The sequence below is a fragment of the Aptenodytes patagonicus genome, chromosome 1 (genome assembly GCF_965638725.1).
Source record: "Aptenodytes patagonicus chromosome 1, bAptPat1.pri.cur, whole genome shotgun sequence".
In the NCBI taxonomy this organism is placed as follows: domain Eukaryota; kingdom Metazoa; phylum Chordata; class Aves; order Sphenisciformes; family Spheniscidae; genus Aptenodytes; species Aptenodytes patagonicus.
Window position 1 is genome coordinate 158812786 of NC_134949.1, and position 12706 is coordinate 158825491.

The 12706-nt window shown below is 42.5% G+C and overlaps 1 protein-coding gene across 2 annotated transcripts; it reads left to right on the plus strand.

Moving 5' to 3' along the window:
- The first annotated feature begins 2328 nt into the window (after positions 1-2328).
- ATP4B (ATPase H+/K+ transporting subunit beta) lies at positions 2329-8577 on the plus strand. Of its 2 annotated transcripts, none has more exons than XM_076328920.1 (7): positions 2329-2440; positions 3804-3932; positions 5090-5203; positions 5999-6198; positions 7547-7603; positions 8158-8250; positions 8416-8577. In XM_076328920.1, exons 1-7 carry the CDS (start codon positions 2329-2331, stop codon positions 8575-8577), a joined length of 867 nt encoding a protein of 288 aa, XP_076185035.1. The 2 variants fall into 2 exon arrangements, with proteins under 2 accessions (XP_076185035.1, XP_076185036.1); XM_076328921.1 differs by having other exon boundaries at positions 7547-7600.
- Positions 8578-12706: the final 4129 nt, after the last annotated feature.

Below are 12706 nucleotides of genomic sequence, written 5' to 3' on the forward strand. Positions count from 1 at the left end.
TTAGGTTCCCCAGCCAACGATAGATGGGAACAGACGGGATATAATATCAGAGAGAAGAGCACATGAAATCCTGGGCCTCGGTTTCATTAGAGTACAAACTCCTAAGTTCCGAGAGGCTCCATTTCGCCGCCCGTGCAGACACTTGTGCTCAGCCTCAGCTGTGCCGACCTGAGCGGTGCCTCCTCACCTTTACTTCCAGTGGAAAGCCTGCTGATTTCTACATCATCTTCAGCGTGTGGAAACAGAAGCAGCAATGTTTTCCTTTTGAACATAATTCGGGATTTAATTTTGTTATGAATAAATAATCTGCTTGTTGTTTAGATTTAGCTGCGTACTGAAGTCCTGTAGTGTTAAATTATCACCTGTCTGCAAGCCGGGTCGAGATTTACATTTCCTTCTCTTTCTTCATAAATCTTCTAACTCCCCATCTAACTGAGTCCAGTCGCTCCCCTCCATCCGATTCACCAGACGGGCTCCTGCTCAGTACGGAAAAAAGTTAAATCCTGCTGAAGACCTGCTACTTCTTCCCTCCCTGCTTTTCCCCCTAACCTCTTCAGGCCTCTGTTCCCATTTCTGAAACTGCTACGTGGGAGCCTCCGCAAGCCTTTTAACCTCTGAGTAGCTGTTTCATTTTCATCATTTTCAGGCCACTGCCCAATATCCTTGTCACATTTTAACTTAAAAAAAAACAACCCACATTCGTCTTGAATATTGGTCAGCTCATGGTGTACTGACTGAAAGTACCTTTCTGTTCATCCTCCTCTCCTTTCTGTGGGAAATACAAATTGGTCAAACGTCTGTAAATTTTATTTTTCTTTTACTTGGCCTGACTCCTATTTCATCATCTGAAAACAAGTTAAATCACCCCAAATTGGTGGCTATTACGCTAAACTATCATGCTGCTTGATCTGAGGCAGAAAAGCACAATAAATCTCTCTACGTCCAGAAACTCAGCATTATTTAGCTGACAGAATAACCCTGTCATATTACTCCAGCTGACAGGCTCAGTTACAGCTGTCTCAATGTCCAAATAATCCAAAGCCTCTCAGTCAACCTTCTCGTATGTGCCCATTTTAAAGATTTTGCCCCCACCATGTGTCCTGTGAAGTGAGTGAGAGGCAGGGCACGCCAATATACCTAGTTAAAAGGGGTGAAACCCTGGTCCTGCTGAATTCACAGCGTGATTTGGGGGTTTGACATCACTGGGGTCCAATAAGAGAGTAAGAGCATTAGCGAACAACTTCGACAAGCGGCAAGCACACCAGCGTGCCTGGAAGGGCTCTCTAAAACCCAAGCTCCCCTTGCAGCGGCGGCGTTTAGAGAGCCCGTCGGCTCAGCCATTTGCCACGCGCCCTTTGCTTTTCCGTCCGCAGGGAGCTGCTGGGGACACGTTTCAGTCCTGCTCCTCTGTGCACGGAGCGAGCTCAGGGTTGGGCGTCTGCCTCTGAGCGTGCCAGAGCCTTTGGCTGTAAAGCAGATAGAAAAGGCAGTTTAATGACACCCGTATGTTCTCCGCTCTGCCTTGTCGTATACCTGTAAGGCAAAACTTTTATTATGTTATTATGTTATAAATTATATTATTTATTATTATATTTTATGATTTTTTCTTTTTCTCTCCTCCATCTTTCTTCTGGCTTTTCTGGTGGCATGCTGAGAGAGAGGCAGGGATAGTCAGCAAGCAAGGTGGGGATACCCTCTAAAGTTGAGTTAGCATCGTCAGAGATCACCCGAAAACACTCCCCACAGAAAACAGAAAAACATTGATCTTAATTTCCCCAGCTGCACAACATGGCAAACACTCTGGGAAACGGTGCTTTTTCCCCACTCACTCCCGCTGCGATCCCCTATGTCCCAACAGATGGCTACAGGTTGTAGTGGGAGAATTATATCCACTCTTCGCAGGTTAATTGGAACCAAAAAAAAAAGAAAAGAAAACCTAGAGAGAAACAAGTTCTCCTTCGTTTTATCTGCTCTGATAACAGCTATCGCACCGAGTCTATCGCAAGCCCTACGGGCACTCAGCAAAATGCGTAACTCTGCCGGTCTGCTAAGGTGGTCAAGAGAAAGGAGAAGGGCATTTGATAGGAACTAACTTTTCTTTGCCAGCCTCAACACCGAGCATTATCAACACCCTTTATAAAGAATTGTATCTGCTGCGGGTTGATAATGGTGAGCAGGGGCTTTCATTGGTATAGGAAGTAATCTCGTTGACCTTCAGCGGAGAAGAAGGTATAAAAACCAAAGTGTTTCTCTTGGGCGACTGTTTGAGCACCGGTTGAATTTCTTAATTTCTGAGGAGGACGCGTTTTGGGGAAATTTTGTGAGAAAATGGCAACTTTAAATGAAAAAAAGACCTGCAGCGAGCGGATGGAAAATTTCCGTCGTTTTGTCTGGAATCCAGAAACAAAGCTTTTTATGGGAAGGACCTTAATTAACTGGGGTAGGTTTTCATACACAAGAGTCTTCTCTTCCTTCTGATATACTTAAAAATCTTGGGTGGGGGATCATCCTAATGAATGGGACATAATGGGGTGGTAGATGTGTTGTAATTGTTCAAGACCTCAGTTCACATATATGCTTCTGAGCCACTTTTAGGGTGGCCCCATAGGCTGAGTCAATCAGATCAAAACATTGATCTAAGTAGTTCCTGCAAATATAAGAAGACTTTAAACTGATTTGGGACCAAATATTTCAAAAGGACAAAACTTAACACATTAACAATTAACTTATTAATAGCTAAGGGGGGCGGTTGCAGTATGATTCTGACACTGCTGGCTATAGGGGGTTCTGGTACATGGAGAATTTTGCTTAGTCGGTGGGTTTTGTCCAATTCTCTGGAAACACATTTTGCTTTTCCAAAATTCCTTTCCAAATTATTGTCTGCTCAGCAGATCTTCTCTCTTATCACCGCGTGCTAATGCACACTTGTGTCTGTGATGACGATGTGTTTTCTGATCTACCTTCTGGGAAGGGCAGCCCTGACCGTTGTAAGGAAGGTCCCTGCTCTTCCCACAGACCGTAAGAGTAGCTGCAAGTTTCCAGACAATTTTTTTCTGCCGTGAAGCCCGTGAGCGCAGCTTATTAGCCATTCTTAAAACCATGATTTTACAGAAAATCAAACCGAAGTGGGAGCCTTTCCACTTTGGAGAGAAGAAAGTGCTATGAGGCGCCGATATTTACAGGGAGCGGTTTCCGACGGCCCCCCCCAAAATACTCACTGGCTGCTTGTAGGGCACCAGCTGCCTGTAAGACACGTTATGCACATACAGACAGAAACACAACATTATTCTACATCTCACACCAGAATAAAATAGCAAGATGACACATTTTGCTGAAGGTGATTTCAGCTGTAAAAGGCAGTGAAGTGATATGGGTCTAAAATCAACACACCTGAAATACTGACATCTGTCATCCAAATAACACAAGGAGCAACTTGTTTTTGTCGAGGAAATACCTCAGCTGTGGTGCTTAGTCCATGTTAATAAGCAGATAAATGGTCTTAATACGTGAAGTGACTTCAGAAGCCACACAATCTTTTAAGCTTTAAATAATCTGGGCTAAGCAGCAACTACTTCAAAAATCCTCGTAAAACTGAACAAATTTACACCCAAATTTTTCTAGAAGAATATTCTTTTGAGTGTAGAGAAGAAGATCCAGAACAACAGTCCCTTTGCAGGGAAAACCTCCCTGGGGCCAAGGGCAGAAAGGAGATGGCCGCTGATGCTGGGACGGTCCCGGCTGCGGAGGGATCACTGCACCACCTTGCTCGAAAAATGAGATTTTGCCCTCATTTTTTTCCACAGTGTGGATCAGCCTGTACTACCTGGCTTTCTACATGGTGATGTCGGGGCTGTTCGCACTCTCCATTTATTCTTTAATGAGGACGGTGAATCCGTACGAGCCAGATTACCAAGACCAGCTGAAATCCCCAGGTACTGCCACGGTCCGGCCGGCTGCTGCCCGGCGGGGAGTTAAACCCCCAGGCTCCCGCAGCGGCTGCGAGGGGCTGGGCTGGGCTGAGAGGCATCGGCAGAGCCCGGGCGCGAGGGGAGACAAATGTGGAATAAATTAGGTTGATTCTCCCCAAACAATCCCTGCAAAGTTTAACCTTCACCTGAAAACACTTCCAGGGTTTAAAAAAAAAAAATCATTTATTCATTTTTATATATTTATTTTATATATATATAAAAACATATACCTCCTCTCCCCACGGGCAGGGGTCAGCTGCTGGGGAAACCCTGGTTTCTGCTCCAGCCTCCCAAGCACCCCAGAGGGTTTTGGGGTGCCCGGCAAGATGGAAGGGTGCTGGGGCGAGCAGCCTGGGGTGGGTATTTCCACGCTTGCCAGCAGCATGGAAAGTCCCTGGGAGAGCAGGAATCCCTCCCTGCTGGGATGTGCTGTGCCAGCAGCCAAGCAAGTAAAAATAAGACAGGCAAAGACACATGGGATTAGAAATAAAGATTTGTGGGACACGAAGTGAGGCTGGGGAGGGACAAGACAGTATCAGCGAGAGATCATCAGTGCTTACTGCTAAAACTTCACCCCCCCAATAGCTTGTTTTTACCAGCAATGGGAAGGAAAAAATGACTTTTTTGAAGCTCTAGCCCTAAAAATTATTCTGTCTGCCTGTTGCTGAATTTGAAGTTTCCTTTCCCAATATTCAGTAAGCTTGATGTTTGCTGGCGAAATTCCTGTAAAATATTAAGCGTGGCTTTTTCAAAAGCTGTTTCTCACACTGCAGTACAGTCTGTTTCTTTAACGTGACGTGACTTTTATAACTGTTATTTTTACAAGTCCTGGGGAAATCCGGTGCGATTGCTGGAATGATTTTGCAAGCTGTTCCGATAGCAGCACGGGTATACATGAAAAGAGTTTAGCAGTAGCAGAGGCTTTAGGTTTTCGGTTGAACAACTCAAGAGCTGAGATGGTTTCCGTATGTGGTTAAATCCTCTCCAGCAAAGCCTGGGGATCTCGTACACTTACAATAACGAGTCTTGATGCAGCGTAATCGCTACTGTCAATTTAAACAAACAAATCTGTGCCTGGCACCTCTCCTCCGCTTTGCCTTCCCTTTTCTTCCCCCGTGAAGGTGTAACGTTACGACCCGATGTTTATGGGGATAGAGGACTACAGATTTATTACAACGTATCCGACAACAAAACCTGGGAAGGTTTAGTGACAACTCTTCGGACTTTTCTGACAGGTAAAAATGAGGTTTCCTGCCTAATATTGAAGAAACGTGCTGTCGCATCTCCCTTATTGGGTGTCTGAGGACCTTAAGTCAGTGTTCCCATTTTCTATTTGTCCTTCTGAAATCAGAGATTTTGAGTGGAAAATGCATCTTCTGAAAGGGATGAGCAGATCACCTCATGAATCTATAAATCAAACGTATGTAAATATGTCTATTAAAGCAGAGCTTTTAGTTGCTGCTTCAGAGCTTTTACTTCTTTTAATCCTGAATAGCCTTAATAAAATAGGCTAATAGAAAATTTGAAGGAAGAGGGTAAAAAAAGGTCTTCAAAACTAGTCTCATCTAAATTAATCTAATATTGTCCGTGGCTACAAATATCAAAGTGCCATAATAAGTCTTGTGAAGCCATTGCATAGTGCCATCGGAGAGTATAGTCAAAGTAGGCTAGGTGCTCCATTCGCCTGTTCATATCTTAATACGTTTATATCCCTTCTGAGCCTTAATATCATGTTTCTGTGTTTCTCATACACATATTGAGAAAAAACATACTTGAAATGGAATTTATATGGAGCTATCAACACAATTTGCCAGCCTTAACTCAATTTGATCTCTTTCGTTGCTTTGCCCGGGTATTCTAAAAAAAAAAACCCAAACCCAAACAATTTAAACTTTCCTCATTCCATCTAATCCCAACTTCACTTGAAGTACAATTTCCCATGATATAACCTCCAGCCCGATATTGGGATGTATAATTTATATATGAAAAGCTTCAGAGGGGAATTTTTCTTTCTTCCTTCGCACATCCAGCATATACTCCAGCTGCTCAGCATCTGAACATCAACTGCACCAGCGACACATACTTCATTCAGGACACCTTTGATGGCCCGAATAAAACAAAACTATCCTGCAAATTTACCTCAGATATGCTTCAAAACTGCTCTGGCATCACAGATCCTACTTTTGGATTCCCAGAAGGAAAACCCTGTTTTATTATAAAAATGAACAGGGTAAGTACAAGCTCAAGGTGCTGAGCAGGAACGAATTCACCAAAAAAACCCGATAGCTCAGGTCTCCGCTGGGGAGCTGCTACATCGTCTGCCGCCACGGGCTCTAAATCTCTGCTTTGTACTGGGAAGACAAATTCACATGCTTTTCCCGAGAGACCTCCGGAGTGACCAGAAAAATAGCGAGACTTTGTCACCACCCCTAGGAAAATAACGTAGGGAAAAGTGATCCGTAAACGAACTCTCTAAAGCTTTGGGGTTTGTTTAGTTTTGTTAGCACCTCCGTAGTGCTCTCATCCAACGAACTAGTACGTAAAACAGTTTCATTCTGCAATACCGTGATCCTGTGCCTTCAGCTAAGGCGTTAAGATGCAACAGTAACTGAAGTGATTTCAGAGAGGCGATACTTGCACACCTTATTTCTCCAGGCTGCAAAGAAAATCTTTAGCAGAACCTGTAAAAACAAAATTCAAATCTGGTGGATTTTTTTTTCAGTAAAAACTACAAACACTTTTTTTTTTTTAAAAGGAAAAAGGGAATCTTCCATGCCTCCTTTAATTTTTTTAGGACATAGACAAAGGCATAAGCATTTTATTTTTGTTTTCAGGTAAGATTCTGAGTCTCCTAGCTCAGTACAAAGTGAAAAATTTGTATTCTCCACCAGCTCCTGATAGACAAAATCACTTCATTTTCGGTTGGGCTTGCATCCTAGACTCGGGCAATGAATATTTTCAAGAATCTGTGCAAGGTCCAGCTGTGAGAGGAGAGCTGCGCCCCTGATTTTGGCAGGTGAAACACAGGCTTTTCCCCAAAAAGCCTTTGCCTCCTTCAGCAGGGCTGCACGCCAGCCCTGGCAGGGGAAAGGCAGGCGGATAGTGCCCGGGGGGGGGGGGTGGCTTTACCTCCATTCGCCTTTGCTGCTACAGGGTGCGACCCCACTATTTTTGTAGGATCAAATGGGACCAAGAGTTTCTGCCCAAGCCAAGTTTTCCTAGTAAGGCATATGATGAAAAGCACAGGGGTTCAGCTTTTCCTTTATTTTCACGCAACCAGCTGCTTTAAGAGACCCCCGGCAGAGAGCAAGCAGTACAGGCAGGCAAATGAGATGGGACTTGCCAGGAGGTGCGGCCAGGAAAGAGCCCGCCTGCAGTGCCCATCCCGGGCGGCACGGAGTCCTGCTTCTTAAATATCCAGCCACAACATGTTTTTTTCACCCGGGTACATAAGATGAGGTGATCCGTTTGCCTTACGCAGAAACACATTAAGCAGCCTCTGAAGCCCAGTTGTTTGTTTGCTTGGTTTTATCTCAAAACAATTTCCAAGATGACCAAATGTGTGCTTTCTATTTCAGATTATCAAATTTTTCCCTGGCAACGGTACTGCACCAAGAGTGGACTGCACATATGTGGTAAGTGTATGAGGTCCGAGTCTCAAAAATTTCAAGCGCTGCAGCTCTGACAGCAAGTTGCGACCAGAAAGATTACCCTCCAGCTCTGGAAATCAGACCATTCTGGCCACATACTGGGAACATTCTCAGTTCCGTGCAATTTCTTGCACCGGCAGACATCCTAAGAACAACAAAAAAATATGTTTCCTTTATTTTAAACCACCTGAAAAATTGTTTTTCCGTGCTGCAAAGAACATTTGCTCTTTGCTTTCAGCTCCCATTAGTGAAGTTCACACCTCAGAGCAGCTCCTTCAGGCGCTCTGCACGTTTCAGCAGGTCCCCATTCGCCGAATTCACAACTGCTGTGAAAGGACACTTGCCCGGTTTTCTTGGCAATAGTAACAGCGGGAGACTTCCACTTTTATTTGAAACATAAAAATAAGACCGGCGCTACACAGACTGCTGAACTTGAGTTTTAATACATGCGGCGCCGCTTTTAGCAGCGGTAAAACACTTGCCCAGGGCTGGCTTACGATTGCCCAGCCGACAGAGCTGCTTTCTTGCTTTACAAACAGGGTGACGAGTCCCGCCCGCTGGAGGTGGACTACTACCCCGTGAATGGTACCTTCAACCTGCACTACTTCCCCTACTATGGAAAAAAGGCACAGGTGGGTGCTCATGTATTTCAGCATCGCTTTTCTTCTTTATCTTTGCATACGGTGAGATGTATGGAGCATCTCTGCAATCTTACGAGACCTGGAGAGAAGGCTAATTTTAAGACTTCTTTTTTAAATTGGTGTTGTGAAATTACTTTTCTTTTTTTCCCCTCCTAGCCCAGCTACAGCAATCCTTTGGTAGCTGTGAAATTTCTCAACATTACGAGGAACGTAGAACTTAAAATAGTGTGCAAAATCATTGGAGCTGGAATTACCTTTGATAATGTTCATGATCCGTATGAAGGAAAAGTGGAATTTAAATTGAAAATAGAAGACTGAGCAGCAACAGAGACACTTCCGAAAAACACGTGTGAAGAGAAAACTTACCTGTTATCACATTCATCCGTATTTATTTTCTTTGATTTCCATATAAATTTACGCAAATTACAGTGCAAAGAGACATCTTCTACTGAAAGATGACCCATATAGCTAAAAATCAAGATACCACTCCCAGTGCGTGAAGGAGACGAGGATTATCTCGATGTACATAGCTTAATATTCCATGGCTACGGTATGCTGCTGCCTTCATGCAAGTATTTGTACAAAACAAGTTTCCTCTAAACTGAGCAGCTGTACCTTCAAAGAAAGTAAGTATAGGATCAAACCATCATTTTCTGTCACTTTTCAAACCATAATAAATAACTGATGTATGATACTAAATCTTGGATATTGAGAAATAATTATAGCTAGAAAAAGAAATCAATACTTTGAAATACTAGCAAGTAATAGAATTCTCACTCTCTCGTATAGGATGTATAAATTATAAAAGTATATTAAAATTATCTGTATCCCAATGCATTGGTTTTTTGTACTAGTCAGCCAAGCCAGATTTATTTTTAGTTGACAAATCAATGACCGCAAAAGAAGTGAACTTGAAATCTGTCCTCTAGCTTACAGATTTTATTGTACCACTTACAACTTCTGTATGTATATAACTTAATAAAAATGACCGGTCAGACTGTAACATCCAGTTACATCTAGGAGAACTGTGTTCATTTAACTATTAGAGGTTGTCATTTGTTTGGGTTTTTTTTCCCCAGTAGAATAGCCCTGTATTGCAATGATGGGTTTTTGCAATGATGAGTTTTGGGTTACTTGGAGTAATCTGGAAGACGCTGAAGTAACACTCCATCTTTCAGCCAATCTAAAATTTGCTAAGTCTAACTCTAGCACACGTGAGACAAAGACACAAGATTGCTGTGTCTGCGTAGTATGTTTATGCTAGATGAAGTCCAGGATGCTTCAGCCAGAGAACAAACATTGCACAGAAGAAAGATATTCAAGAGAAGAAATCATTTTACACCTTCACTGCCTGGACATTTTAGGAAGTGGGAAGAAGTTAACAGGTTAACCTCCTTTACCACAGCGACGCTCAAGATAGCCAGCTTGCAGAAAGAATCCAGCTGGAGGGGAACATTTCCCCTTCAAAACCACAAACGGTATTCGAGCCTTTCTTAGAAAAATTGGGCATTCTGCATTTCAGAAACAACGAGAAAATGCATCCTTGTATAAGATTTTTTTTTTCCCCAGCCTTTCATGTTTCAATTTTTACAGTGGGACTTTGCCTCTCTTCTAAGAGACTGAATGAAAACCATTTTATATCCTCGTTGGGACACAGGTCTCCCCCTGTGCATCTTTCCAAAATAACATGGAAAATAATAAAATAATAAAATACTTTTGATAACAAAATAGTAATTCATGCTCAAGGTTGTCTATAAACAGAACATTTAAGTATTACCAAGAAAACCCAGAACTCTTCCCTTGGTGTCTCTAACACAGGCAGATTCTCTGCTTGACTGTATTTCATTTAGCGTCTACAATTTGCACGTTTGAATCGGGCGATGCAGTGTTGCAAGCTCACATTTTAGTTAGCACTACAGCACAACACAGGAAGACGCCAAACAAATTTCCTACGGGCTGGGCGTCTGCATTAGCCACAGCTTCAGAATGGCAGCCTAGACCAACTTCACACAGACCTTTGATGGGATAAATACATTGAAAGGACAGACTGAAGTGTCCCCGTGTTGACCAAAGGATGATGCGTTCTGAGGTCAAAAAAAAGGGTACGCAGGTCCACCGGATCTGGTTCTTTAAGTACAAAGATTGTCACCCTGAATTTAGATTTCTCTTGAACCTGTAGCCATCTGAGATTATTCTCTTTCTTTACCGGAATCACAAATAATAATGATACAGAGCAAGGTTTGTCGCTAGTGTAGCTGAAGTAGAAAAGCTCTGGGAGAGCTCTAAGTGTATTAATCTGGGAATAATTAACATTAGCTTGCCTGGAACCCAAATCTAAGCACAAATAGCAGAACAACCAGCATGCAAATATTTCGTAATACTGCGATGGCACAGCCCAACACTATGTGCAAGCATTTCATGTAGTGAGCAATGTAACCATCAAAGCAGCGAAGACAGGCTTGCACAGTTGCACTTTGGAGACGTCCAAGTGACAGAAGTTACAAGATAAAGACCAAAACAAGCACAGGGGAAGGAAAACGGGCAGGGCATCCTGCCCAAGGCACAAGAGGCATGACTGGCAAAAGCAAAACCAAGTTAAGGAGCAGCCAAATCCCCCTTTAGGTGGGGCGCGGGGGGGGCAAGAAGGATAAAACACCAACAATGAGCGGGGAGAGAGGAAGACAGACTCTTCCTCTGGTGGAAGAGCTCTCCAGCCTCATCGCCTTCACCTTGGAGACTAACGAGGACCTCGGCCATCAGTGCCAGCTATACAGCGGCAGCTCCATGCTACCGTATAGTCACAGTTAATTCAGTGTACAAGTGTTACAGACTACCAGTTTTATATACACAGCAATAACGATTAATAATATGCAAGAACTAAGCATTAGCAGAAAAGTGTGTTGTTACGGAACAAATTCAGTGGTTTTGTTTTCAAGTTTAAAACTTGACTGGGTGGCTGTCAGTGCCAGACTGTCTGCCCTTTTTCCTATCAGCCGTGCAACAGAGAGGTTAGCCGGGAGAGGAGGCAAAGTATGAAACTGGTATCACTGACACCATGATTTTTTATATCCAATAAATTTTAGTTTCCAGACTTATCCCTTAGAGGTGTTAAATAAAACTCTCGAAGATCAGTGCAGAGAGAACAGAAACACGGCAGCTGCTTTGAGATGTATCTTCCTCTCAACACCCCCATCTATTCTTATGAATATTCGTATGACGGGTAAAGCCAATAATTGAAGTGTAAAGTCCTAACGTCTACTATTAAAAATGAAGAAAAATTAACAGAGTGCAGAAAAACACTGAATACAAGCTCCTTGATGCTTAAAGGATTTTTTTGTGCCAGGACTACAAGACTACAGCAAGTTCAAAAAGCTTGCCCTCTACCTTTCAGAATTGCTATGTACTATATATTCATAATTAAGTCTTTGCTTAATGGTCTCACATGATGTCACTGCTATTGCACTTCGGAACGCCTCTCGTCATTTCATAAAACTGGTTTTAATCTCTTACCTGTAACAGAAGTCAGGCAGGGATTGATTCTGCAGCAAATAAAGCTGTCTAACCATGTGCTACTTTCCGTAATTGATGTAGAGTAACAGCTGCATCAATAATGCTTGCAGAAAATATTTTATGCTTTGCACATATACTCCCTTCACAAGCTTCATTTCTTTCAGATACAAAAGCTCAAACAAGATTATCTTGTTTAACATAAAATAGAAATGTGCATGAAAGAACAGGTGTCCTATTCCTCAATTTAATTTGAAAAACTCTCTCTCGCTAGGGACAAAGACTGTTCACTTTTCTTCTCTTTCTTTTTCTTGATACCAGAGTGATAACAATGGACGCGTGGCACCCCTCATTATGTTAAGAGCAGAAATCGGGCTGAGAAGTCCCTTTTTAGGATCCCACTACATCTCTCTCACTTGGTCTAAAATGAGAAAGAATTGAATTCTGGAGAGACACTTGGGCTAACGCCCTTCATCATTAATGCCTGTATTTATGTGTAATCCTACTGTTACCAATGTGGGAATTCGATCATTCCAATCAAAATACGTTCCAGGGGTTTATTACCATCTTTACCAACTAGATAACTAATTTTAATTATTCTGATTTCAAGTTCCAGTCCTTAAATCTTGTGTCACTTTTCTCTCCGATATTGATGACCCTGTTAAAATGGTATCTTTTTGTGGGACCTGACATAAATCCAGTAGTTTGGTTTTTTTTTTTTTTTATAAACCAAAATAGAATTCCTTAAATCTATTACTAGAAGATCTTGATCTCAGGTACCAAATAACTGGGGGAAGGGCTTTTTTCTGAGCCTTTCCCAATTTTTCCAATACCCTTTTTAAATGATGATGCTAACAAGTATGTAGCTGCTCACTATTGGTCTCACTGTATGTACTTGGATGTAACACCACTTTCCGGTCCATTATTAGTTTTACCTATA

Bases quoted from the DNA above. Each gene is read 5' to 3' on its own strand.
- ATP4B (XM_076328920.1), top strand. From the start codon at position 2,329: ATGGCAACTTTAAATGAAAAAAAGACCTGCAGCGAGCGGATGGAAAAT. The intron at 7,604-8,157 runs GTAAGTGTATGA...CTTTACAAACAG, and splicing joins GAGTGGACTGCACATATGTG to GGTGACGAGTCCCGCCCGCT. The intron at 8,251-8,415 runs GTGGGTGCTCAT...TTCCCCTCCTAG, and splicing joins ACTATGGAAAAAAGGCACAG to CCCAGCTACAGCAATCCTTT.